Below are 25,036 nucleotides of genomic sequence, written 5' to 3'. Positions count from 1 at the left end.
CCTTGCTTTAGTCCATCAGAAAGGGCAGGCTGAGAGAAATCCAAAGACACCAGAATGGTCCTGATCCAATGAATGTAGTCCCCCAAAAACATCTGAGAAGGAAGTCTCTTCTTCCAAGAAGACGAATATATTGAACCCTATGCAAAGTGAAACTAAGCCTCATGGTCACGTTTACTCGCGAGTAAGCAAATGTGCCTTGGCTGGTGGTCAGGCCATGCAAAAGGGAATGTGAAGGCATCAGAATGGTCCTGATGTGATGGAACTGGAGCTCAACAAATGCTCCAGAAGGCAGCCCCCCCCCCCACTAAAAAGGAACAAAACAGAGGCTTCAGCTGATAAGGTGAACTTTTTTGAGACTTGCAAAGCCAGGTGGATCCTGACAGTGATCTGGTTTAAACAGAAGTTCTTAAATTGAACTGGGCACTGGGTAGGGCTGAAAACCTTACTGATTTTGGAGGTGAGTGTTATTGCAGGCAGGCTACAAAGGAAATTTACTTGGTGGAACAGGGCTGGCTTCTGCTTATTTAATTATTTGTTTTACTTTATTTATAATTTTAATTTGCCTGATGATGTCACTTCCATGACATCACTTCTGGTGGGTCTTGGACAGATTGTCATTCTAAAAAGTGGGTCCCAGTGCTAAACGCTTGAGAACTGCTGCAATAAGGTGTTAGTACGTTGATACCCTGAGGGGGGTGACACCACTAGTGACCAAAATTCCTAAAATCACAATTTGGAAGAATACCATCATGTTATATATCAATCGATGCGTAATTTCATGCAGAATGTGTTCTATCTTTGTACTATCAAAAGGCACAGCCAAAAAAACCATTGGGGGCAGAGTGATGGTATATCACCACACCCACCACCTGGGCTGTTGCCCCGCCCACTGCATGGGGAATCCCACACGCGCTGGCATCCCGCACCGGGTGACGCGAACCCTTGTGACGCCACTGCGCAAAACTCAAACTTCTGCAGGCCAGTAACATTACTTAGTTTAAGTGAGCAAAGAATCAAAAACAGGCCTTGCTGAGGGAGAGTCAGCATGGCTTCTGTAAGGGTAAGTCTTGCCTCACCAACCTTATAGAATTCTTTGAAAAGGTCAACAGGCATGTGGATGCGGGAGAACCCGTGGACATTATATATCTGGACTTTCAGAAGGCGTTTGACACGGTCCCTCACCAAAGGCTACTGAAAAAACTCCACAGTCAGGGAATTAGAGGACAGGTCCTCTCCTGGATTGAGAACTGGTTGGAGGCCAGGAAGCAGAGAGTGGGTGTCAATGGGCAATTTTCACAATGGAAAGAGGTGAAAAGCGGTGTGTCCCAAGGATCTGTCCTGGGACCGGTGCTTTTCAACCTCTTCATAAATGACCTGGAGACAGGGTTGAGCAGTGAAGTGGCTAAGTTTGCAGACGACACCAAACTTTTCCGAGTGGTAAAGACCAGAAGTGATTGTGAGGAGCTCCAGAAGGATCTCTCCAGACTGGCAGAATGGGCAGCAAAATGGCAGATGCGCTTCAATGTCAGTAAGTGTAAAGTCATGCACATTGGGGCAAAAAATCAAAACTTTAGATATAGGCTGATGGGTTCTGAGCTGTCTGTGACAGATCAGGAGAGAGATCTTGGGGTGGTGGTGGACAGGTCGATGAAAGTGTCGACCCAATGTGCGGCAGCAGTGAAGAAGGCCAATTCTATGCTTGGGATCATTAGGAAGGGTATTGAGAACAAAACGGTTAGTATTATAATGCCGTTGTACAAATCTATGGTAAGGCCACACCTGGAGTATTGTGTCCAGTTCTGGTCGCCGCATCTCAAAAAAGACATAGTGGAAATGGAAAAGGTGCAAAAGAGAGCGACTAAGATGATTACGGGGCTGGGGCACCTTCCTTATGAGGAAAGGCTACGGCGTTTGGGCCTCTTCAGCCTAGAAAAGAGACGCTTGAGGGGGGACATGATTGAGACATACAAAATTATGCAGGGGATGGACAGAGTGGATAGGGAGATGCTCTTTACACTCTCACATAATACCAGAACCAGGGGACATCCACTAAAATTGAGTGTTGGGCGGGTTAGGACAGACAAAAGAAAATATTTCTTTACTCAGCGCGTGGTCGGTCTGTGGAATTCCTTGCCACAGGATGTGGTGCTGGCGTCTAGCCTAGACGCCTTTAAAAGGGGATTGGATGAGTTTCTGGAGGAAAAATCCATTATGGGGTACAAGCCATGATGTGTATGCGCAACCTCCTGATTTTAGGAATGGGTTAAGTCAGAATGCCAGATGTAGGGGAGAGCACCAGGATGAGGTCTCTTGTTATCTGGTGTGCTCCCTGGGGCATTTGGTGGGCCTCTGTGTGATACAGGAAGCTGGACTAGATGGGCCTATGGCCTGATCCAGTGGGGCTGTTCTTATGTTCTTATGTTCTTATGTTAAAAACTGTTTCTTCATGGGTGTAAAAAAGAGAAACTGGTATCAATAAAAAGAGCAATTTGGTGGCCAGGCAAGAACTTAACATTTCTCTCAACAAATCTGGTTACAATTATACTGAGTCTGTACAAACAAGCTTGGAATTCACATTTTAAAAGTCTAACAGGCAATTTCATGTAATATAGTGAAAAGATACTTCAATCCATTTGTATTAAATAAATTAAATTTGAGTGTAAAAAGTAACACATTCTATTATAATTCTTTTATCAGTGTGACTAGCAGTACTAGCATTATAGAAACCTGATATGGCTAAGCATCTTCATGCAATTGTATGATGATACAACTTTGAAGATAATAGGCCTTGTATCAGAATGACCATATACATCGGAAACTGCTATTCTCTCTTTATTGGTAGGTCGCCCCCTACCTGTTGACACCCACAAAACAATTCAATCCTTAGAGAGCAGAACCATTAGCTCGAGGAGAAAATTCTACAGCTCTGAAAGGAAGGTAAATTCAGAAAATAAAAATGCAAATATGCATTTTAACATTCTTGAATGTATTAATCTGAAAGGTTTAATTTCCATTTTCCTGCATCAGCTTTATTTATAAAATGTCGTGCCCTATAAATATGCTGTTATTTTCTATAGTCAAGCACCCCCTTAACAAATCTTCTCATTAATATGTAAATTTAAAGTCAATCGGTCTTCTCCCTGACAGCACCATGAATTCCTAGTGCACTGTATAATCAGTTTTGACTTGGCAACCACTATTTATCAAAGATGTCAGTTAGAAAAATTATGGAAAACGCACTGCAATTGATATGACTGCAATATAGTTTGTCAACACTTAATTGTTCCTCAAATCATACATTTACATATAAACAGTCTAAATACTGATCTATAATGATGCAAATAAACTAAATTAAAAATCTGTTCTACTACACAAGAAGCCTTGTTATGTGTTTATTTAAGAACCTATTGAAAAAGCAGGGGATCTGCTAATATCAAAAGGTTTCCTTCTGCTATTTTAGCAATTAAATTAGTAAGAAACCAATTGGTATCTGAATTTTCTGGCCCCATACAAAAGCAATACTGCTAATCTCATAATCATAGTTATGAGCTGCATTGTGCCACAGATTTGCACATACCATTCCCTTCCCATTCTGGTAACATTAACCATGGTTATGGGCCTTATATTTGACACCCCCAAACTTAAAGATATACTTTTTCCATGCATGACATAATCTATGGAATGAACTACAACAAAATATGATGATAGCCACTATGTTAGATAGCTTTAAAAGAACTACAGGCAAATACATGGACAACTTTATTAAAGGCTCCTAGTTATTATGACTATATGATACCTCATTAGAGGTATTCTGGTAGGAGTTGAAGACATTTTTATTTCAGCTAGCATTTGAGTTATTTTTATTCTTGCAGCCAATGGAATTATGTTTTTTATGGTTTTAACACTACTTTGGCTGTCTTACTTTGGGCACTTGCTTTGATTAGTTTACATTGTTATTAATTTACATTCTGCTCTTTGCTGCTGAGGCGATTCATAAACTATGCACTGATGCTTTGGAATTTTGATTGCTTGTGTTTTATTGTTATGTCTTTTATGATGTTGTATGATGATTGTATTTTATTGAATATGAATTGTGAGCCACCTTGAGCTCTGGAAAGACGAAACAGAAATCTTTTAAATAAGTAAATAAAGAAATGATATCTTCAGGTTTGCATTGGCATACCTGAATACCAGTTGCAGCCAAGCAATGGAGAGAGAGAACTGGTAGACATCATTTCCTGTTTGTGATCTTCCCATCTAGTGGCAATTAAGTGAGCCAAAGGGTTAAAAAAAAAAAAAAAAAAGCTGGCCTAGATGGACCTGTATCCTGATCCAGCAGTGCTTTTCTTATGTATTGAAGATAATAAGATTTAAATTTCAGTTTGGTTCTGAACAAACTGAATGTTCGAAAAACGGATTAAAAATAAGCTCAAATGAAGAAAACTGCCAATACCAAACCAGAGAAGGTAACTAAATGCTGCTGGTAGAGTACCAAGTGCAAACACACACCACAGGCACCCACCCATAAGTCAATCCCACAGATAAGTCGAGGGCAGGTTCTGAGCCAACAATCATGGAATTTTCTATGAACCTCAGATAAGTCGGGTGTTAAATTTAGAAGGGTGTCTGACTATAGTTTTGTCTGATTTTACCGGAGGTCAGATCCTGAAAAATAACCTACCACTAATTGTTACCTAAGAACTATAGTCTCTAATTTATTAAAAACATAGTGAAAGATTGTAAGATACATTTTTATTCTTTTTAAATTCTGGTCTTCACCACCTTTTCATAAACACTATCAGAGTAAGTGCACTGTAAACAACATACCAGTAAAACAGTGGTTCCCAACCTGGTATTCATGAACTCCCAGGGACACTCAACAGAACCTTTAGGGGTACTTGAAAAAGAATGGAATAACGGCAGAAAAAGGCAGGTCATGCTCCAGAATGCCTTGCAAGGACCAGCAAGGCAGGAAGGGAGGTAGCTAGTTGGCTGTGAAAGCCCCACCAATAGCTAGTTTTTGGTCATCGATTCATGTATGAACCAGTGATTGAAAACCAGCACAGTAAAAAAGCTGAAACATAATATGGAAAGTGATCGATCACCCACAATTTCTCAGCACACTTCTGGTGGAAAACAGTGCAAAGGCAGTGTCTTCTGTTCTTCAAACAGATAAAAAGAGAAAATACTGTGATAAATACATGAAGTCTGGGCTTTCATAGAGAGGAGATGAGGTCTTGTATTATTAATTACAAACATTTTGCTAACATGAAGGGTACTATTTATGGAAATGGGCTGCCAAGAGATATGCAAGTGAAAAAGGCTGGGAATCACTGCAGGAGAACCATGAATCAAATCCACCTTTAAGGTATCTGGTGCGTTAAGCCAGAAGCTCTACATACAACCCATAACACATACTGTAACTGAGAGTGTGCAATTCAATTCACAGCAGAGAGATACAGCTGCATATATTTGCAACCCTTTTTACTCAGAAGTAGACCACTGCTTTCCATGGGCATTATTCTTAAATAATGGTCCACTATTTAATTGTAGCCTGGGACTTTGTTTCATATGGAAAGGCGTATCCCATCCTGGTGTTGAAAAAAAAAGGCCTGCTTTGCAAGCATTTGTCTTTTGCAAGCATTTGCAAAGCAGAACCAGGCTGCTGCAGCAGGAGGAAGGAGAATAAAAGGTTAACTTTGGCTGGAATTTCCCAGTTGCTGTAGAAACAAATGATCTCAGTGCCTGCCTGCTGCTTGAGAAACTAAACTTTTCAGAGTTGAAAGGCTCTGCCCTCTGATTGACCCGGTGATAAGGTAAAGTGATAATTGCAGCTTGATTACTTGGCAAAAATTTTACATACTATAGGCTATACTATACTATAGTATCTACGTAACCTTCTTGGCTCTTAATTTGAATGTCCTGACTTTCCCACTAAAGATGTTATTGGAGTGCTCTCTCCTATACACAGTTGTAGAATTCTTATTAACAAATCCAGATGCATGGTTGAAAATATGTTGATAGTCTTGCATATTTCTTGGTCTTTTCAAAACTATCACTTATTTACATCTCTGGGGACCCAAACCTTTCCAAAAATCAAAATGAGTTTGGAGATTATTTGGAAGAGGGGCTTAAAAAGGCAAATTCCAACTAATGTTTCAATAAAAATGAGTACTTGCAAATTGTGCATTAAAATGAAATTGACTAAAGAAGTTACCAATATCAAACTAAGGGAGATAATAAAAAGCTGCTTGTTTGCAGATCAAGTGCAAGTGCCATCTGCTGCGGCTCTAGAGTCCGGGTGAAAGTGGCAGCACTCGCTGTTCCTGGAGCTCGGCCATTTGGTGGAGGTGGAGAGCCCGTGCAGCAAAGGAGAAGGCGCCTCCCAACGGAAGAGACTGCAGGTGGGGAGGGACGGGCGGAGAGCCCAGCTGGAGGGTGGCTAATCACTCCCCACCCCAGCCATGGCAGCCCCCCTCCCTCCGCTGATTGCCATGGAGCCTCGAGGACTTGCCCAGCCCAGCAGAACTCTCTCAGGAGAAGGAGGGCACAAGCCTGTGCGGGTCTACTCAGAAGGAATTCCCACTGTGTTCCAAAGGGCCTACTCCCAGGAAAGTGTGCAGGATCGCAGCCTGAGGCTGAAAGGCTGGCCGAGATCCGGGCTGCTGGGGTTGCAATCCTATCTGCATTTTCCTGGGAGTAAGTTCCATTGATTACAATGGGACATACTTCTGACTCCCAGTCCCGTGCCTGTCTACTCAGAAGTAATCAATGGAACTTACTCCCAGGAAAATGCAGATAGGATTGCAACCCCAGCAGCACAGATCGCTGCCAGCCTCTCCTCCTCAGGCGGATCGCTGTGGCGGAGGGCTAGGGGGGCAGCAGGTTGGAGCTGTGTGGGGCAGCCTAAAGGGGGGGCTTGGGTGGGCGCTGTGGGTCCTTCCTCAGATCATCCCCCCCCACATGCAAGGGTGCGGGGGCAGGGGAGCCTCTTCTGCGGGGCAGGGGGGCTGCGACGTCGCTGACCCATGCTGGCGGGTTTGCTAGCAACCGAGCGCCCAGCCCCATGCCTGTCTACACAGAAGTAAGCTCCATTGGAGTCAATGGGGCTTACTCCCAGGAAAGTGCATATAGGATTGGGCTATGAGAGCCCAGTCCCGTGTCTGTCTACTCAGAAGTAAGTCCCATTGTAATCAATGGAACTTACATCACCTGTGACGGGGGCAGCGCCGGGCAGTGCGAGAGCGCCAGGAGGCAGAGGGGACAGCGGCAGGACTCCCTCCCGGACCCCTATCCTCCGCTCCACCGGGCTGCAGACCAGAGATGCGCGTCCAGCAGAGCTGCCCCCTTCACTGGCCAAGGGATGCTGCCCCACCCGGGTTGCAGCCAGAGGCAGCAGGAGAGAGGCAGAGAGCTGCGGGGACGAGGGCGAGAAGAGCCTCTCCACTCCTTCCAGCCCGGCACCCGCTGAGTGCTCAAGCCCCTTCGGGCAGGATCCTCGAAGGGACGTTCAAGGTCTGCCTGCAACAGCTCACCCACCTCCCCTCCAGGCTGAGTGCTGCGTCCTCCTCCAGCTACGCCACTGCATGTGAGTGCCCTTGGTAGGGGTGTCTGTGTGCCTGGGTGGCCCAAAGGCTGTGCTTTCTGAGGCACCAAGTCATGATCAGCACATACAGCCTTCCTGGGTTTCTCCACCAGTATACCCAGTGGTACCACCAGTGGTGCTTGAGGGGTGTCTGGTGGGATTAAAAAAATGCAACACACTATAGTTGTTTTTTTTATACATAGCATAAAGGTAAAAAAAACTATATATGTAGTGTTATCTTCATTTTAGATGTCAAAAGGGTTTTGTGGCTCCCAAGGTTTTATTTTCTCTGGAAAATGGGTCCAAATGGCTCTTTGAATGTTTAAGGTTGCCGACCCCTGACCTAGGTAAAGGGGTGGGATGGAGTGGCCAGGCGCTTTCCCCTCATCCAACTGAATAACCTCATGACATAATCAAACCTAGGTCAAGCACATAAGGATGCTTGGGAGCATTTTTCCAGCCTTTAGAATCACATACTAGTTCATGGAAAACACATGCATTTACTCTCCAGTAAGTACAGAAGGTCAAGATTCATAGGACAATACAGGAAACTTGCAATAGGAACTCAGTCAGGGAATTAATTTTGCTTTCCTTCCTCTTGTCACTCCAAGACCACCTGCAAACTTCACCAGAATAGCAACACCTTGGAGTTTTGTGTGCTTAGCTACTTAAGAACAAAGAGGTACCTGGTCACCTCTGCTAGATGATTCCAGTTACTGAACCCAACTTCATCAAGCTATCTCGTTGCGTCAATCCAGCCAACTTCAGATATTTTTTTAACAGCCAGCAAGCTGTACTTTTCTTCACCCCTTCCCCATTTTGTTTTAAATACTTTCTCTTTCAGGTTCTTAACTAAACTGGATATGCTTTGACTCCTTGACTGTCTGATCCATGTTCACTGGTAATTCAGTGGATTGTCACATCTCATTACTCAATAGGGCTATTGTGACTGGATCTTAAGCAAGAACCTTGGGTTCTGTGCTCTCCTGGAAGGGTGAGTTTCTTCCAGAGAGCCCTCTTCTTTCTGGTTTCCTTAGCCTGGGATGGTGGCAGCGAACCCAATGTACCACCTCACCCTCCCATTCACACACTGATCCAGTTAATCTGGGAAGCAGAAGACAGGAAGGAGATCGTGGAACACTAACTACTAAGTCCCATTATAGTTAATAGGGCTTACTCCCAAGTAAGTGTGGATAGGATTGCAGCATTACTATGCAAATATGCTAGCATACAGATGTAAAGAGCAATGAGTACCATTTAAATGAAAGCAGCATTGTCTTTTCCATGTCAAGGATGGTGATCCTCACCATCCAGGCAGTGAAAACATCCACAACAATGCCATTTCGTGACAAAAATAATATCTACAAATAACGGGAGGAGTGACAAATGGGGCGAAAGGAAGACATCAGTACTGTATAGATTTCACTGCTATTGAAACTGTTTCTCATACTGTCACAGTATTCACACTTAATATAATTGGTCAGCTCAAACTACAAGGACACAGCAAAAATGAGAAACGTTTACCTCATTTGATCTATGCAAGACTAAGGCTACAATCTTGTCAACATTTACCTGGGGATAGGTTCCATTGACTATAACAGAATCTACTTCTGAGTAAACATGTGTTGGATGGAGCTTTAAGATAATCTCATCACAATGGCTTATAAATACCAACTTGTATCATTTGTATCTGAGATATAGCAAAGTATTATTATCAAGGGTATCATTAGGTTAATTTATATATTACTATATTGCCTTTTAAAAGAAAACTTTTTAAAAAGTAATTACATCAGTAAATGCCATAAGCACAGAAAGGAGAAGATTAATGAAGAAATGTATCTTTCCAGCACCGGCAAAAATAATTTCAGCAGAGATTAGAGACAGGGAAAAGAAATTTCACCTAACAGCCAAACAAATGGAGAACTTTGAGCAAGAAAAAGAAATGGTTAATTCCTGATTAAAGCAGCAATAGCCTCAGATATAAAATCAAGTAGTTACTGGGCAAATAAAAGAACATAATTAGAGCCTTGCTGGATCAGGATTTCCATCCAGTCTGCAGCTCTGTTTTCCACAGTGGTCAGTCAGATGCTCCTGGGAAACTCAAAAGTAGGACAGAAAGACATGCTCTTCTGTCACATTTCTCACCTGCAACTGGTATGCAGATGCACACTGTGTCTGAATCTGGAGATAGCACACAGCAGGGATGGGCAAATCCAGCACAGCCTGTCTCAAGTCGAGTCACGAGTCTCCACCCCAAGACTCAACTCAAAAACGAGTCCTAACAGGGACACTTTCCGAATCACCTGGAGCATTTTTGCGACTCAAAAAACTCGAGTCAGAAGTCTTTTTGATACATGTGTCAGACACAGAAATAAAACGGAGCTGCTGCTGGGGTGTGTGTGTGTGTGTGTGTGTGTGTGTGTGTGTGTGTGTGTGTGTGTGTTGGAGTTCTCTACCCTGCTGCCCCAACCCATCTGTAAACAAGGAGGAAGGGGGTGGGAGGGACTGTGAGAGAGGGATAGAAGTGGCAAGAGGAAGAAGGGTCATGCACAGTGGCTGAAAGGTTTACCAGGAGACCCAATCTTCTGCAGCTGTAAGAAGTAGTCCCACTGCAGCCAGACATTCAATGGGATTTCCTCCACCAACTAACAATGAAGCTCACAGTAGCCATGAGATTGGAAAGCGTGATCTCTACGAACCTCCCCCATCCGCTTCCCTGCCTCCTTTTTTCCTGGGTTTTTCCAGTCAATTCCAAGGCAAGAACTTCTTTGGGCTCCTGCCCTCCCTCATCCAAAGAAACAAACCAGATCACCCATCCTTCATCCAATGATCATGGGTTCCTTCAGAGATAGGCAAGAGAGCCTGCTCCCGCCTCCCTCCCTCCCGCTCAGATGCAAAAGCAAATATTAACCCTTCCTGCCTCCTGGTTGGAGCTTTCCTGATCTGAATGATGGCCCCCACGAGGTTTATCATGCCGTGAAAACAGTAAGCAAGCACACCCAGACACAGACAGACTCAAGTCTGCATGGGTGGGGACCAAAGTCTGGGTCAGAGGTCCTTGACTCAAGTGTTTTGCTGAGTCTTCCACATGTGTGACTCGAGTTTACACTTATCAGCGAAAAACAGATTTTTGTGACTCAAGTTCCCATTCCCGCCACCCAGTCACCAGGGTTACGAGCCAGTGATGGACCTGTACTCTAGAAAATTGTCTAATGCAGCGATTTTCAACTGTTTTCATCTCACGGCCCACTGACAATGAACTAAAATGGTCAAGGCACACCACCAGGTTTTGGAAAATTCACAGTGCACTCCAAGCTGCCAGTGGGAGGCTCACATCCCCCATTGGTCCTATTAATAAATTACCTTCCTCCAAATTCCTGTGGCACACCTGGGAACCACTCAAGGCACACCAGTGTGCCACGGTACAGTAGTTGAAAATGGCTGGTCTAATGCATCAATTCTCAAAATGTGAGTTGTTACCCAATTTTTGGTGTGTCATGCACTATTTAGAAGCCACAAGACATTTTGGTGGGCACCGGCACTACTTAGAAGCCAAAAGGCATTCTCAGGCTAAAGTATGGTAAGGAAGATATCAGCCTGTCCCATGGAACGGTAAGCTCCACTCACACCAGGGACAGGTTTTTCGTTGCACAGCGTTCCCAAGTTTGAAGACCACTGCTCTAAACTACAAAGTTCCAAATGTTATGGCTTTTTCTCATAAGAAAGGTGCTTACATCCCCTGATTTTTCTGATTGCCCTCTTCTACACCTTTTATAGCTCTACAATGTCTTTTTTGAGATGTGATAGCCAGTATTGTACAGAAGCTGGTAGGAAAAAACATAGTAACTTGTATTTGAACAAGCAGAAAGAAACTGTTAACCATCACCCACACTTAACAGTACTCATAGCATCCTCACAAGTCTTGTGTGCTATGTTTGGAGATGGTACTAAATATGATGAAGGATTAGTAATAAGTATAATGCATATGAAGACAGACAGCATCAGTACAGTTGTGATGTACATTACAGAAGATGGATTAAGCAAAAGGGAATCAAAGTCAGTAAAATTATCCTTCATGTTGGCACTGCCACTCAATTCTAAAAGAATCAACATAGAAGGTACTAAATATTCATCAAGTTTGGAACAGTTTGGAAAACACATTGCTCGCTATATTTTGTTCATCCATGAACTAAGCAGACATGTTACTACATCTGTGGTATACATATGGCAGGGTACACGCTCTATTTGGTATTGAATGGGAAGAGGATGATAAAGTCCTGGAGTGCTGTGTGGAAACAATTAGGAACTGGATGCTGAAATTAAATTTGAGCAAACCAGAAATCCTCTTAGTTAGGAGATCCATAATGCAGGTTCCGGACTATCAGTTTGTTCTGAATTGGGTGGTACTCCCTTTGCAAGAACAGGTTCACAGCCAATGAATTCTTCTGGATTGACTGCTGCTCCTGGATCTTCAGGTGGCAGCGGATGTCAACAAGGGCTTAACTGGCATGTTAGCTGCAGTTGTGCTAAAGTAAATTGGACCTAACCATAGTGGTCCATGAGCCAGTGACATCACGACTTGATTACTGCACTACTGCACTAATGCACTACCTGGAAACTGCAAGTACTCCAGAATGCAGGGGCCCATGTTGTCTCAGCCAATTGACTCAGTTCAACCCTTGCTCCTGCAGTTACACTGGCTGCCTGTTCCCCCAAAGGCAATTCAAGATGCTGGTTTACAGTTTGGATCCAAAGTCATTGCGGAACCACCTCTTTACATATGAACTCACCTGTCCCCAAGGTCACCTGAAAGCTTCCAGTGTGTGCCACCTGTTACTGAGCCTAGATTTATGGCTACATGTAGAGCTTTCTCTGGGATGGCATTACAATCACAGAACACCTTCCCTTTAAATTGAGATCTATGATCTCCCTGCTGGCCTTGTGGCAGGGGCTGTGTTACCTATTGCTTTGTTATTGCTTTCCTTTTGTCTATTAGCCTTTTATCATTAAGCTGCTGATGTTACTGTTTTACTACCAACTCTGAATCCTTTTTACTACTTTTATGATTTATTATTGCATCTATTGTTTTTAAAATATTGTAAGCTACTTTGGGTACCCTGATGTCAGGGGCAAAATAAGTAAATAAATAAATAATCAGTAAATGGGGGAGCCATGTAACTCCTTATCACAGACACATAATTGTTGAATGAGTTTTGGACTGAACAGCTCATGACCTCTGCACAGGTGCAGGACTCACTCAGGTGGTTCACCTCTGGAGGTTAGGGATCTTGAAGTCTCTGCAGGATTCTAGAGATGAGATGTATTTTATTATTTATGCAGCGTATCTTAACTGTATCCCTTAGTACCCATTCAATATATATTCATTAATATATATTAATTGATATAAATTCTATTAATTTTTCAGTGTAGGCTAACACAGAGGTGTCCAAACTTTTTGGCAGGAGGACCATATAATCTCTGACACTGTGTTGGGGACCAGGAAAGAAAAAAAACAAATGTACATTTCAAATATGAATAAATTTACATCAATGAATATATTAGAGATGGAACTTATATGAATGAAGGTCTTGCAACAGCTCAAGGCCTTGCACAAAGCAAGGTCAGCCTTTCCTTTGCTCCTACTGCAGCATCAGACATGATACAGCAAGCAGAGGAGGTTCACCCAAAAGGTTGAACAGTTGGCTGCCACGCTGAGAGCAGTTGCGTCAGACTCTAGCAAGTCTCCGGAAGACCAGAGGCTAATTGGAGACTAGGGGCTCCCCACAGGCCAGACTGGGAGTCCCCAAGGGCTGCAAGTGGCCCCAGGGCCAGGGTTTGGGCACCACTGGGCTACAGCTACATAACATTCTTTGGTGTAGACTTTGACATGGTTGCTAACATTCTCCTATGCCCCAAATGCCAGTTTTATTTAGAGTGTGCCACAGCCAAGAAATTATGTTCCCAAGAAGACTGAAGTTCCCAATCACATATAATGTGTGTTATGCATCACAGAAGGCTGTATGTAACAGAAGTTCTGAGGGCAATGAAGCTGCTTCACTGGGAGTTTGAATGCAGGTGAACAGAGAGTTGTGACATCATCAGAGCCTGAGGCAATGAAGGCTTCTTTGCATCTGGTCAGTGTAATCTAGCAAACTGTACTGACTAGTGTTGTGCCTTCTGAATTCATGCCTGGGGACATGAATAGTGCACTGCAAACAATTTACTAATCATTTTGCAGGTAAAGTCACTTGCATTCATGCTGACTTTGACTCTACTATTATAAAAGGGTCAGAGATGGGAGGAAGTCAATGCACTATCTGATTATTTTATTATGGATTACTTTTCTTTTTATGGCCATAATACCTGAAGGAACGTGCCATACCATTACTACTCCTGGATGTTTAACCATCTTGATTTTTGATGTTTACCAAGTCTGGACTAGTGCAATAAAAATGCATGTGTTGCGGATAATACAGGCTTAGCCCAGACTCCGTGGTTGTAGACAGTGCTGGGTTGGATGAGTGCAAACAAGCTGAAACATAATCCAGAGGTACTGTTGATAGGAAATTCTGCATTGCTGGTGACAGCACCAAACCTATGGAACTCCCTCAGTAGGAAGATTCATCTGGCTCCTTCTACATATGTTAAAACTTTTTTCTTCCATAAGGCTCCAAGCGTTGATTTAATATTTTAGATTTTCTAATTATGTTTTTATTTTTGCTTTATTATTTATTTATAGAATTTATATCCTGCCTTTCTACCCCAGCAAAGGGCACTCAAGGCATCCTTTTACTGTATTTTTTCCTGACTATAAAGTCATTTTGTAATCTTTTGAAGCTCAGGCCCCATGGGCCAGAGTAAAACTAAGACAAAGGATCTTGTTATAACAGACTTGAGCTCACCTGCCAATCAGAAATCAGAACGAGCCAAACTTTCTAGGGCAGAGAGGTGATCAAGCCACTCACTCATGGCAGGTCACCCCTCCCAGCCTGAAACCTGCAGCTGGAACAGATTCATAATCAAGATGTACTTGGCCAATCAGCCACTCTGGGAACTGCTATCTCTTAGAGATGAGGGTCAGCTGCTCCCACATCTCCCCAAGAAGCTAGCTCCTCTGGAACACCCTAATGAGCAACTTTCTAACAGCTGCATCTGGTTAACATGGCTTCTATCAGAGGCCTATACTTTGCTTTTACCCGGTTCCGCCTTTCGGGGGAGGGGGGGGATAGTTAAATAAATTGTCATGATAAATGTGGCCATGGTAAAATTTGCATTCTAATGATGATCTGTATACCTATGATAAGGCAGCAGATTATTAGTGAGAAGATAAATAATGAATCACAACAAGATGAAGTTGGAAAAGCTAGCTTTACTTAGAAGTTTCACTGAGTTCAATGGGATGTACTCCTTCAAACTTGTGCATATGATTGCTGCTCTAGAATCTTTGTCAAGGTATACAATGAAAATGTCACGCTTGCTATGGTACTCTCACGTGAGGATGAAGGTATAGGTACAGGGAACTCTCAACTGCTAAAACATCTAACAACAAAAATAACAAAATGCTTAACTGTAAACCTCCAGGTACCTTCATGGCAGAACGGAAAAAACAATGTAAAGTTTGTTACATTTGTAAACGTTTGTTCTGACTTTGTCTGATAAGGAATCTGCTCCTGATTATATATTTAATGACATAAGGTATAAATGAAAGATATCAACAAGGTATTGATTCAAACAGGAGCTTGCCTACCTTGTAAGAGTGCAACAGCATATAGCTAACTTTACTTAGCCATGAAGGGGAAGAAAACATACAAGACACTACAGATGAACCTGATGAAAAACTAGCCAGGAAGAATCCTCTAACAAGGTCAATACAAAACATTTGTTTACAAAATGTATGAATTGGCCCAACACATTTCAATATATGCCTCCCCGAAGGGAAATTCTCCTTAAAAAACACAATCTAGGGCAGACTGTGTAGCACAAGCATAAATCATCACTATATCATATGAAAGAACTTTCATTTTATTCTTTTATTATATACATTTATTTTAATAGAGATATCATAAAAAGTACATTAAATTAAATATATATTTCCACATCAAATTTCACTCTTAGCTCTTTAGTGTGGTCACCCCACTTTAAACTGGATTTTGGTGGATTCTGGATAAACCATTTTTCACTGACAACTATGTTTAAATCTATACCATTTTTCCCCAGGCATAACCTGCTGGAAACTGTACATACTCAATTCCATTTTTTTAAATGTGCTAAAAGCCCAATGAACTAGTTCTTGACACACAGCATAACACCTGCTTATTCCAGCAGATTTTTTTAAATGAAGTACTTTGAGGGCTGAAGTCTGTCCTATATACTGTATTAACATTTTGAATTCTTTGGAAACCAGTCTGTATCCTGTATCTACAAATAGTTTTGAGTACCTTATGTTTACTTCATCACTTCTCCAGGTTTTTGTTTTATTTTAAACAATTCCCAGGAAAATTTTATTGCAAACAATATTTCAATGTGATAAAATATACTTAGGACTACTTCAAGATGGGTTTTCCAAGTTGAAGATAATTTTCTTCTCTAAATGGAAACTACATATGTCCTACCTCTGATGGTGTAATAGGAATTCTTGTGAATATCACAAGTAACCACATACAAAATATCAACTTGGTGTAAGATAGACCTCATGGTTAGGATCAAAACACTACTGTAGGTGGGTTTGGTCATGCCTAATGGGATTTTTGACGTTTCACTTTGAACAGGCTCTCTTGCTGTATCAGAAACTATTTTTGTGAGCATTCTGACTGCTACAAAACAGTCAGAGCATTCTGACTGTTCCTTGCCAAGTAGCATGAAGGAGCACTGAGAAGAAACACATGCCCAAAGCCCGTTATATACTAATCTCACAGCCTATGGAAAAGTTTTGTGAATCATGGCTCAGGTAAGAAAATAGGCCCAATAAATGCATTTTTCAGGGAGAAATCTCACGCACATGATTTCAGAATTTTAAGATATTCCTCCCCATCAACACAGAGGAAAAAAATAATTATATGTGGTACACCTCTGTACCACAGAGGAAAAAAATAATTATATGTGGTACACCTCTGTACCTTCATTACCTTCTCCCAGTGGTCAGGGCAGTGGTTCTCGAACTTTTCCAGCTCAAACCTCCCCTGATCCTTGTTGCCATTGGTCATGGCTCCCCATGACAACACCTCACCTCAGTTACCCCCAAAATGGGGATGAAGGTGTTATAACTATACACTAGAAACAACTGCCAGCACTCTGAGGCTGCAATCCTAACCCCACTTTCCTGGGAGTAAGCCCCATTGAACAAAATAGGACTTACTTCTAAGTAGACCTGGTTAGGATTGTACCCTGAGTTTGTTAGCAGCACACCTGGAGGGTTTGGGAAAGGGAGGGGGAAGAAGAGATGAATTTGCTGCAGGAAGGGAGGACTTTGTTTTGTGTGCATCTGCTAATTGCAAACTGATGCAAACTGAGACCTAAAGACTGTTTGGACGGAATCCTAACCCCACTTACCTGGGAGTAAGTCCCACTGAACACAATAGGACTTACTTCTGAGTAGACCTAGCTAGGATTGTGTCTTTTGTCTTACAGTAGCAGCCAACAGAGTACCCCCCCCCCCCAAAAAGGAGGTAGGAGGAAAAAGGGGATGGCTGAAAAGAAATGGGGATTTTTATTTTTAAACAATTTTTGGCGACAAAGCCATCAAGAGTGGCTTTTTTTTCTTTTTTGAGGGGGGAGGAAAAAGAGAAAGGTGAGGATCATGGGTTAAGCTGACACAGACCCCCCCACGCCTATGTAGGTCTACTCAGAAGTAAGTCCCATTTGAGTCAATGGGGCTTACTCCCAGGAAAGTGTGGAAAGGATTGCAGCCACATAAAGCAAGATTACAACTCATCCCAAAGCAGATGGGGGCTGCTCACACACATAAGAACATAAGAACAGCCCCACTGGATCAGGCCATAGGCCCATCTAGTCCAGCTTCCTGTATCTCACAGCGGCCCACCAAATGTCCCAGGGAGCACACCAGATAACAAGAGACCTCATCCTGGTGCCCTCCCTTGCATCTGGCATTCTGACATAACCCATTTCAAAAATCAGGAGGTTGCGCATACACATCATGGCTTGCACCCCGTAATGGATTTTTCCTCCAGAAACTTGTCCAATCCCCTTTTAAAGGCGTCTAGGCTAGACGCCAAGGCATACACCCAGCATGCAGATGCCACCTCATGGCAAGACAGAGGGATGTAGGCTGGGGCATTTGGACACCCCCCAGAGCAGGCTGGCTCCTTCCTTCGCCAAGCTGCTTGTGTTGCTGGCTCCCTCCTTCTTGAGCAGCAAACTCTACCCTCCCAGTTTGAAGCCTCTTCTCCTCTCCTCCAGCCTTGACCAATCCCAGGATGCCCAGGGCAAGGGGCACACTGGGAAATGTAGTCCTTGGGGTGAGGTTGCAACATGGAGAGAGCTCCATGAGATGCAGCACCTCTGCCTGCCCAGCCAGCCTTCTCTCCCACCTCCCCCACCATGTTTCTCACGCTGCCCCACACACCTTGTTCACAGCTGCAGAAAAGCAGCAAGTCAGCAGGCAGCACGTGCAGTTGAGCAGAGCAGCCCAGCCTCTCTCCCCAAAATGCCTGGTGACACCTCTGGAGGCTAGCCACGCCTCACCAGGGAGGCGGGACACACAGATTGAATATCTCAGGGTCAGGGGAATGAGCACATTAGAGCCTCAGAATCATACTGGGATGAGATTTTTCTGAGAAATAATGAGTAAACAGGTTCATAGCATCCACATCTTTGATCCTGATGGAGGCACTATAAGATGAAAAATTTAAAAATGTTTATTGAGTATAAAAGCCACACCACTTCCCCCACCCCTACCCCCAAGTAGTCACCTGACAAATTGTAACAGTATTCTTTTCTGAAGTGATACCAAATCACTTAGCATGTCAACCCTATGGAAGTTTACATGGTTCCTGCTTTGCACACTTTAAGATGCCTGGCCAAGGTTTGACATTTTAAAGAGACTTTCAAAGTTGCTTTATTTCATTCCTTTTACAGCAGTGGTTCTCAGACATTTAGCACCATGACCCACCGAAAGTGATGTCATGACCGGAAGTGACATCAGGCAGGAAATTTTTTCACAATCCTAGGCTGCAATCCTACCCACGCTTACCCAGGAGTAAGTATCACTGTTAAAATAATATACATGGTAGCTTGTTCAAAGTACAGGTCTGTAACATTTCCCCAAATGCAGTCACATACCATGGTAGCATCAAGTCTACTACATTAAAAATGAAATGAAATGAATGGGGACCTACCTGAAATTGGTTTGTGACCCACCTAGTGGGTCCTGACCCACAGTTTGAGAAACGCTGTTTTACATGATTGCTGTTTTTGCCTTTTGCTGTTATTTTGGTAAAACGAGATTTTTTCATTCTACTGCGGGCCTTTGCATTGACTTTTTAAATATACTGAAGTTTTACTGTTTTCATATTGTTAATTAGTAACTCAAAAATGGATTACAAGAGAAATCGGATATAAATGTTCAAAATAAATGATATTCATTCTCCTAGCATAATCCAGAATATTTATTCAAATAAGCTCCCAAACAAAAAAATTACAACTGCCATAGAGAAAGGAGGTATAAGGAAGGCACTTGCTCTTCTTTCCAAATACCCAAGCACCTAAAATCATATCAAAATAGTTAAACACATTGCCATATTACCCTTTTATTTATATATTACAAAAAAGAATGACAGATTTATGAGCATTAACTACCACGATTACATCAACTTGGCTGTGGTTGTCTTATGTTGCCTTCCAGAAACCCCTAAGTTCTTGGCAATCTTAAAATAAGATAGCAAGTCTTGGAACAGACAAATACATCACTCATGTTTCTCCCCCCACCCTTGAAAGATGTATATTTCCAGTTCCTGTGTGAAGGAGGGTCTGTGTTTTTAAAATAAATACCACACCTTCTAACAGCATTTCCTATCACAGGATACTACCATTACAGTCACAAAACACACTCTAAACTTACTACCAATTGATACAAAAGAGAAGATAATATGGTAGCCAATAAGATGTGAACATAAATGCACGTTAGTTACAGAAGGCCTGTCTAAAAAGAGAAATTGTACAAATCATATTAAAGGATCAAGCTCCCAAATCTGACACACATCTCAACAAACAGTTGATTCCTCAACATTGGAGCCACTACACAAAATGTCTTCTCTGCACAATTTGATGGATTATGGCACTATCAAAATATTTTCTAGACTAAATCTTAAAGAGCAAAGAAGTTCTACAATGGTCCCACTGCTTCCTGTCTAACAGGTCCCAGATGGTGATGCTGGGAGACACCAGTTTGACACCCTGACCCTTACAGTATGGAGTGTCTCAGGGGCCTATCCCATGTTTTTTAAAGTCTACATGAAACCCCGGGGAAGATCATCCGGGGATACGGATTGGGGTGCCATCAATATGAGGATGACACCCAACTCTCTCTCCTTTCCATCCTGCTCTGAGGAAGCTGTGGAAATTCCAGGGCACTGTCTGGATGACATCAGGGACTGGATGAAAGCCAATAAAATGAAACTAAATCCTGAAAAGACAGAGGTTCTCCTGATCAAGAAATCCTCAATGCAGGCACTGAATCATCTACCCTCTTTGAATGAGGGTACACAGCTTGGGAGCTCTCCTGGACTGCAAGCTCTTTCTGGAGAACCAGGTGACAGCAGTTGCTAGAAGTGCATTCTCCCAGCTCAGGCTGGTGTGCTAACTCATACTTGAGCCATTTGGACCTGGCTACAGTGACCCATGCTTTAGTACAGGGGTCTCCAAACTTTTTGGCCAGAGAGCCACAACAAATATCTGGCGTGGTGTTGAGGGTTAGAAAAAAAATTTAAACATAAAATTTAAATAAATAAGGGATGGAACTTAGATGAGTAAATAAATGAATGAACGGGCTCATTCATTCAACCTCTCTGGCTCTCAGAACACCCTCCAGACATAATCAGAGCACAGTTCTGGTGATGTTCAGTTGAGTGGGCCAGAGGCTTTCAGGGGACAAGAGGCTGGCCACAGGCCAGAAAGAGGCTTGTTGTGGGCCGCATCTGGCTGCCGGGCTGGGGTTTGAAGACCCCTCCTTTAGTAACTTCAAGTCTGGACTACTGCGATGAGTTCTATGTGGGGTTACCTTCTAAAACAATTCTGAAACTGTGGTTAGTGCAGAATGTAGTGGCTCAAGTAGTGACAGGGGCCAAACAAAATGACTTAGCTGCACCACTGCTTCAGCAGCTATACTGGCTGCCCATTCACTTCTAGTCCCAATTCAAGGTGCTAGTTCTAACCTTTAAGACCCTCCATGACCTGGGCCCAAACTATCTGAAAGACCACCTCCTTCCATTCATTCCAGACCGCCCTCTTAGATCATCTGAGCAGGCTCTTTTACAAGTGCCACCTTTGTCCCAAGTGAGAAGGATGGCAGCTTGGGGGCAAGCCTTCTCTGTAGTAGCACCACAACTATAGAACTCCCTCCCAGGAGAATTGAGAACTATTCCTTCTCTCATAGCCTTTCAGTGAGGGCCCATGTCAACTGACATTTGGCTGCTGAGTGGATATTTACTCTATGCCAGTGGTTCTCACACATTTAACATCGGTACCCACTTTTTAGAATGAGAATTTAGGACTCACTGGAAGTTATGTCATAACCAAAAGTGACATCAAGCAGGAAAATTTTTCACAATCCTAGGCTGCAATCCAACCCACACTTACATGGGAGTACATCCAGTTAACTATCATTGTTAAAATAATATACATAGTAGTTTGTTCAAAGTACAGGTCTGTAACATTTCCCCAAATGCAGTCACATACCATGATAGCATCAAGTCTAATATATAAAAAAATGAATGAGGACCCATCTGAAATTGGCTCACGACCCACCTGGTGGGTCCCAACCCACAGTTTGAGGAATACTGCTCTATACCTCTGAAATACTGCTGTGACCTGATTGCCTCCCTGGACTTACCTGTTCCCCATTGACTCAGTGATAATTGTTCATTTTTGCTCTGTCTTGGTTACATTCCACTATGTAATGTTAACATTAATGTTTTAGTGCCTTTGTTGTTTACCTGTTGCAATAACTTTGTACATATTATTATTATTAAGTAGTAGTAGTAGTAGTAGTAGTAGTAGTAGTAGTAGTAGTAGTAGTAGTAGTAGTAGTATTTATATACCACTTTCTCAACAAGAAGTTCACAAAGCGGTTTACAGAGAAAAATCAAATAACTAATGGCTCCCTGTCCCAATAGGGTTCACAATCAAAAAAGATGCAAAACACCACCAGCAGGCAGCCGCTAGAAAAGACACTGCTGGGGTGAGGAGGGCCAGTTACTCTCCCCCTGCTAAAAAAAGAGGAGCACCCACTTGAAAAAGTGCCTCTTACTCAGTTAGCAGAGGTTTATAAAGCTTTGTTAGCCACAGAGGTTTATAAAGCTTTGTCAGCCGCCTTGGGCATTTGTTCTGACAAGGGAAAGGTAGGATATAAATTTCTTAAATAAAATAAATATATATGGGACAATACAGAGATTATCACTATCTCAAACTGAGCATCCAGGAGAAGGTCTGGATTCAAAATCACTTCCAAATTACAACTGTGTTCCTTCTCAAAAAGCATGAGTGTCCAGGTGTCAACTTGCCAAGGCGGGTTGGCAACAGGGAGGCTGTTGTGTTGCACAGTTTGGGCCATAGACTTCTGGGTGGCTCCAGGTGCTGACAAGCCAGAGATGCACCTGGTGACACCAGGGAACTTGTCTGAGCCCCCAGTGAGGCTGAGTGAAGACAGCATGCCCTTGGAGAGAAAGTATCCGATCCTGACCTATGGAAGAGACTCAACCCCTCCTGATCTGGAGGAAGAAAGGGATACCAACCTAACCTCCTTCCCAGAAGTCATTCTGAGGCTCCGTGTAAGAAAAGCAAAGGCAGATCATGGCTCCAATTCCAATGGCCCTGGAAAAGCCCTCCACAGTTCTTCACCCCTGCCTGGTCTTGTGGCCTCTTCCCACTCTGCCAGGGGTAGGGCCAGTTAAGAGGGTACTCACAATGGGAGAAAACCCTTTCAGGTTAGACATATCTATCACTCTACCAGTATTAGAACTGCCCAACCTAAACAACTCCACTCTTACAATGGCATACTCACTGATAAATAATTTTTGCCATTTGTGAGGCTGATGCCAGTTTTGGGGTTAATGACATTTTAACCCTTTCTCATGGAGACAGTGGAAATTCACAAGGCTCTGCGTTACAATTAATATGGATATTCCTTCAAACTGGTGAATACAATAATTTTTTATTCCCACCCTTCCCCAGAACATTACAACAAAAGTGTACAATATATATCTGTATACACAAACCTCTACATTTCTGAAAACACTTGTCCGGAACTTGCTTTAACAAAAAAGACTTCCAAAATAACTTTTTAAAGAAATAAGTGCTCACCTCTTTCCATGGGCTCACAAACTGTGTACGGGCATATCGAGTCAGCATGTGAATAATGACAACTTGGCCCCATTCTTCCACATCAACCAACAGATTACAAAGCTTCCGGAAGTTCTTGTGAATCAGATCTATTCTGTCTGGACACACTTCTTCAAATGCCATCACAACACTCCCTGCTACAAGCTAAAGAACAAGAAATTAAAACACAAACACTTTAGTAAATCTTCCAAGTCATGTCCACTCTAAATCTGAACACAAGAACAAACTCTAGTAAGAAAGGTTGAGTGACAAGAAGGGAGAAACTAAGGGCAGGTTTAGGTGCAACAGGTAAGTGCCATTTTTTACCTACAAGAACAAGGCTGGGAGACACATGGGCTTTCATATCTTCTGCATGCAAGAGAAGAGCAAAAACTTCTGCTCTGCAGTAAACCTTTTCCATGTTATAGACAAATGCAGGCAATTGTGATATTTTTGAGTCAAGGTTAGCTAGAACACAATCAAACTAATTTCACTGTTCCTCTGAATAAACCACAGTTTCCCATGTTTGTACATAATACCTACAGTTGACTTCAAAACAAAAGGGGAAGCTTCCACTCTTGTGTGAGTGAAGGGTCTCCTGTATGGTTGAAGGGACACAAACCCACAACTCACAAGTTCACTCATAGCAGGCAAGCATGATTTCCCATTACTTCTGAACCTATTCTATGACTAAGGGAGACTGTAAAAATGCAACTGCAGTACACTTAGCTCTTTTCCACATCATGTTTTTTTCAACAGGTGTATTTTTTATCCAATTGTTTTGCCAGCCTATAGAAGTGTTAGACACATGTCTATCCATCTGTTTGGTACTTTTTTCTGGAAATGTTATGGCCGCTTCTAGACTGATCACATTTCTTCATAAGGATTTAGTCAGAGGGCCATTCTCTGACCAGGGAGTTTCTCTGGTATTGCTTAATAATGAGAGAAGAGTCTCTGCAGCAGCCATAAACAGGTGCAGTTAGAATAGGGAATAGTGACGAAGAGGAGATCATCATTCTCCCTGGTAACCAATTTTTGTTCATTAAGGTTATATTTCTTTTTCCTAAGCTCTGCCTAACATTTTAAAAGAAAGCTGACCTCCACTGTCAAAGTGCCTTCTCACTGTGATATTGCCTTTTAAGTATCCACTGCTGGATTTGTGTTTTTACTGCTGACTACTTCTAATATCGTTGATTTTATTACCTATTCTATTATTTTGCTCCTTTTATTGTTGAAAATATGAATTTTACAAACCACTTTGAGTTTTATAAAAAAAAGTGTATTAATACTCTTAAATAAAAATTAAACCAAGGCAACCAAAATGGGAATTTGTACCCACAATATAAGCTATCCTATTATTCATCAATACACTACACCAGCGACTTCCAAAATGTAGGTCCAGGGCCCACCTTACATTACATAGCCTATATTACATAAGGCTCATTTTTGTTGGGTCGTGAAACTGACAGTGCAAATTAGGCAATGTGCATGAAAGGTTAAACAAGCTGCTTGGGGGGGGGGGGCACTGCTGCCCAACCAACATTATAGCCACAACCCTTGGCATTTATAAGTCAGGCAGCAAGCCTCTAAAAAGTTTGGAAAACACTGCACTACACTATTCTCCAGTGCCCATATATCAGTGGTCATTTGCCACAGATGGCAAGTATTTAAAGAACCAAACTCTTAAAACATAAGATGAGTTCAAACTTATCTCCCCACTGTTATGTGTGAGCTTATTTCCTTTACACAGGAAAGGCACATATTAGCTAGGCCCCACCTTCAACCTCTTCCACCCCCAGCAAGCACACCAGATATCCCAGGCTTGTTCAAAGATTTATGAAATATTCAGGTATAGACCACTTTCCTGAATAACTGGCAATGCAACATTATTTCTTCGAG

The 25,036-nt window shown here is 42.5% G+C and overlaps 1 protein-coding gene across 2 annotated transcripts in view; it reads right to left on the bottom strand.

Annotated features, from left to right (window-relative positions):
• The window catches only part of AP3B1 (adaptor related protein complex 3 subunit beta 1), a 214,257-nt gene that overhangs the window by 134,405 nt on the left and 54,816 nt on the right, over window positions 1-25,036 (bottom strand). For both annotated transcript variants that reach the window (XM_066614924.1, XM_066614925.1), the window contains one exon: window positions 23,120-23,302. In XM_066614924.1, the coding sequence (XP_066471021.1) occupies window positions 23,120-23,302 (183 nt within the window). The remainder of the gene's footprint in view (window positions 1-23,119; window positions 23,303-25,036) is intronic.

Source organism: Tiliqua scincoides, chromosome 2 (genome assembly GCF_035046505.1).
Source record: "Tiliqua scincoides isolate rTilSci1 chromosome 2, rTilSci1.hap2, whole genome shotgun sequence".
NCBI classification, from domain to species: domain Eukaryota; kingdom Metazoa; phylum Chordata; class Lepidosauria; order Squamata; family Scincidae; genus Tiliqua; species Tiliqua scincoides.
This window is presented reverse-complemented; position numbering and strand designations above follow the sequence as displayed.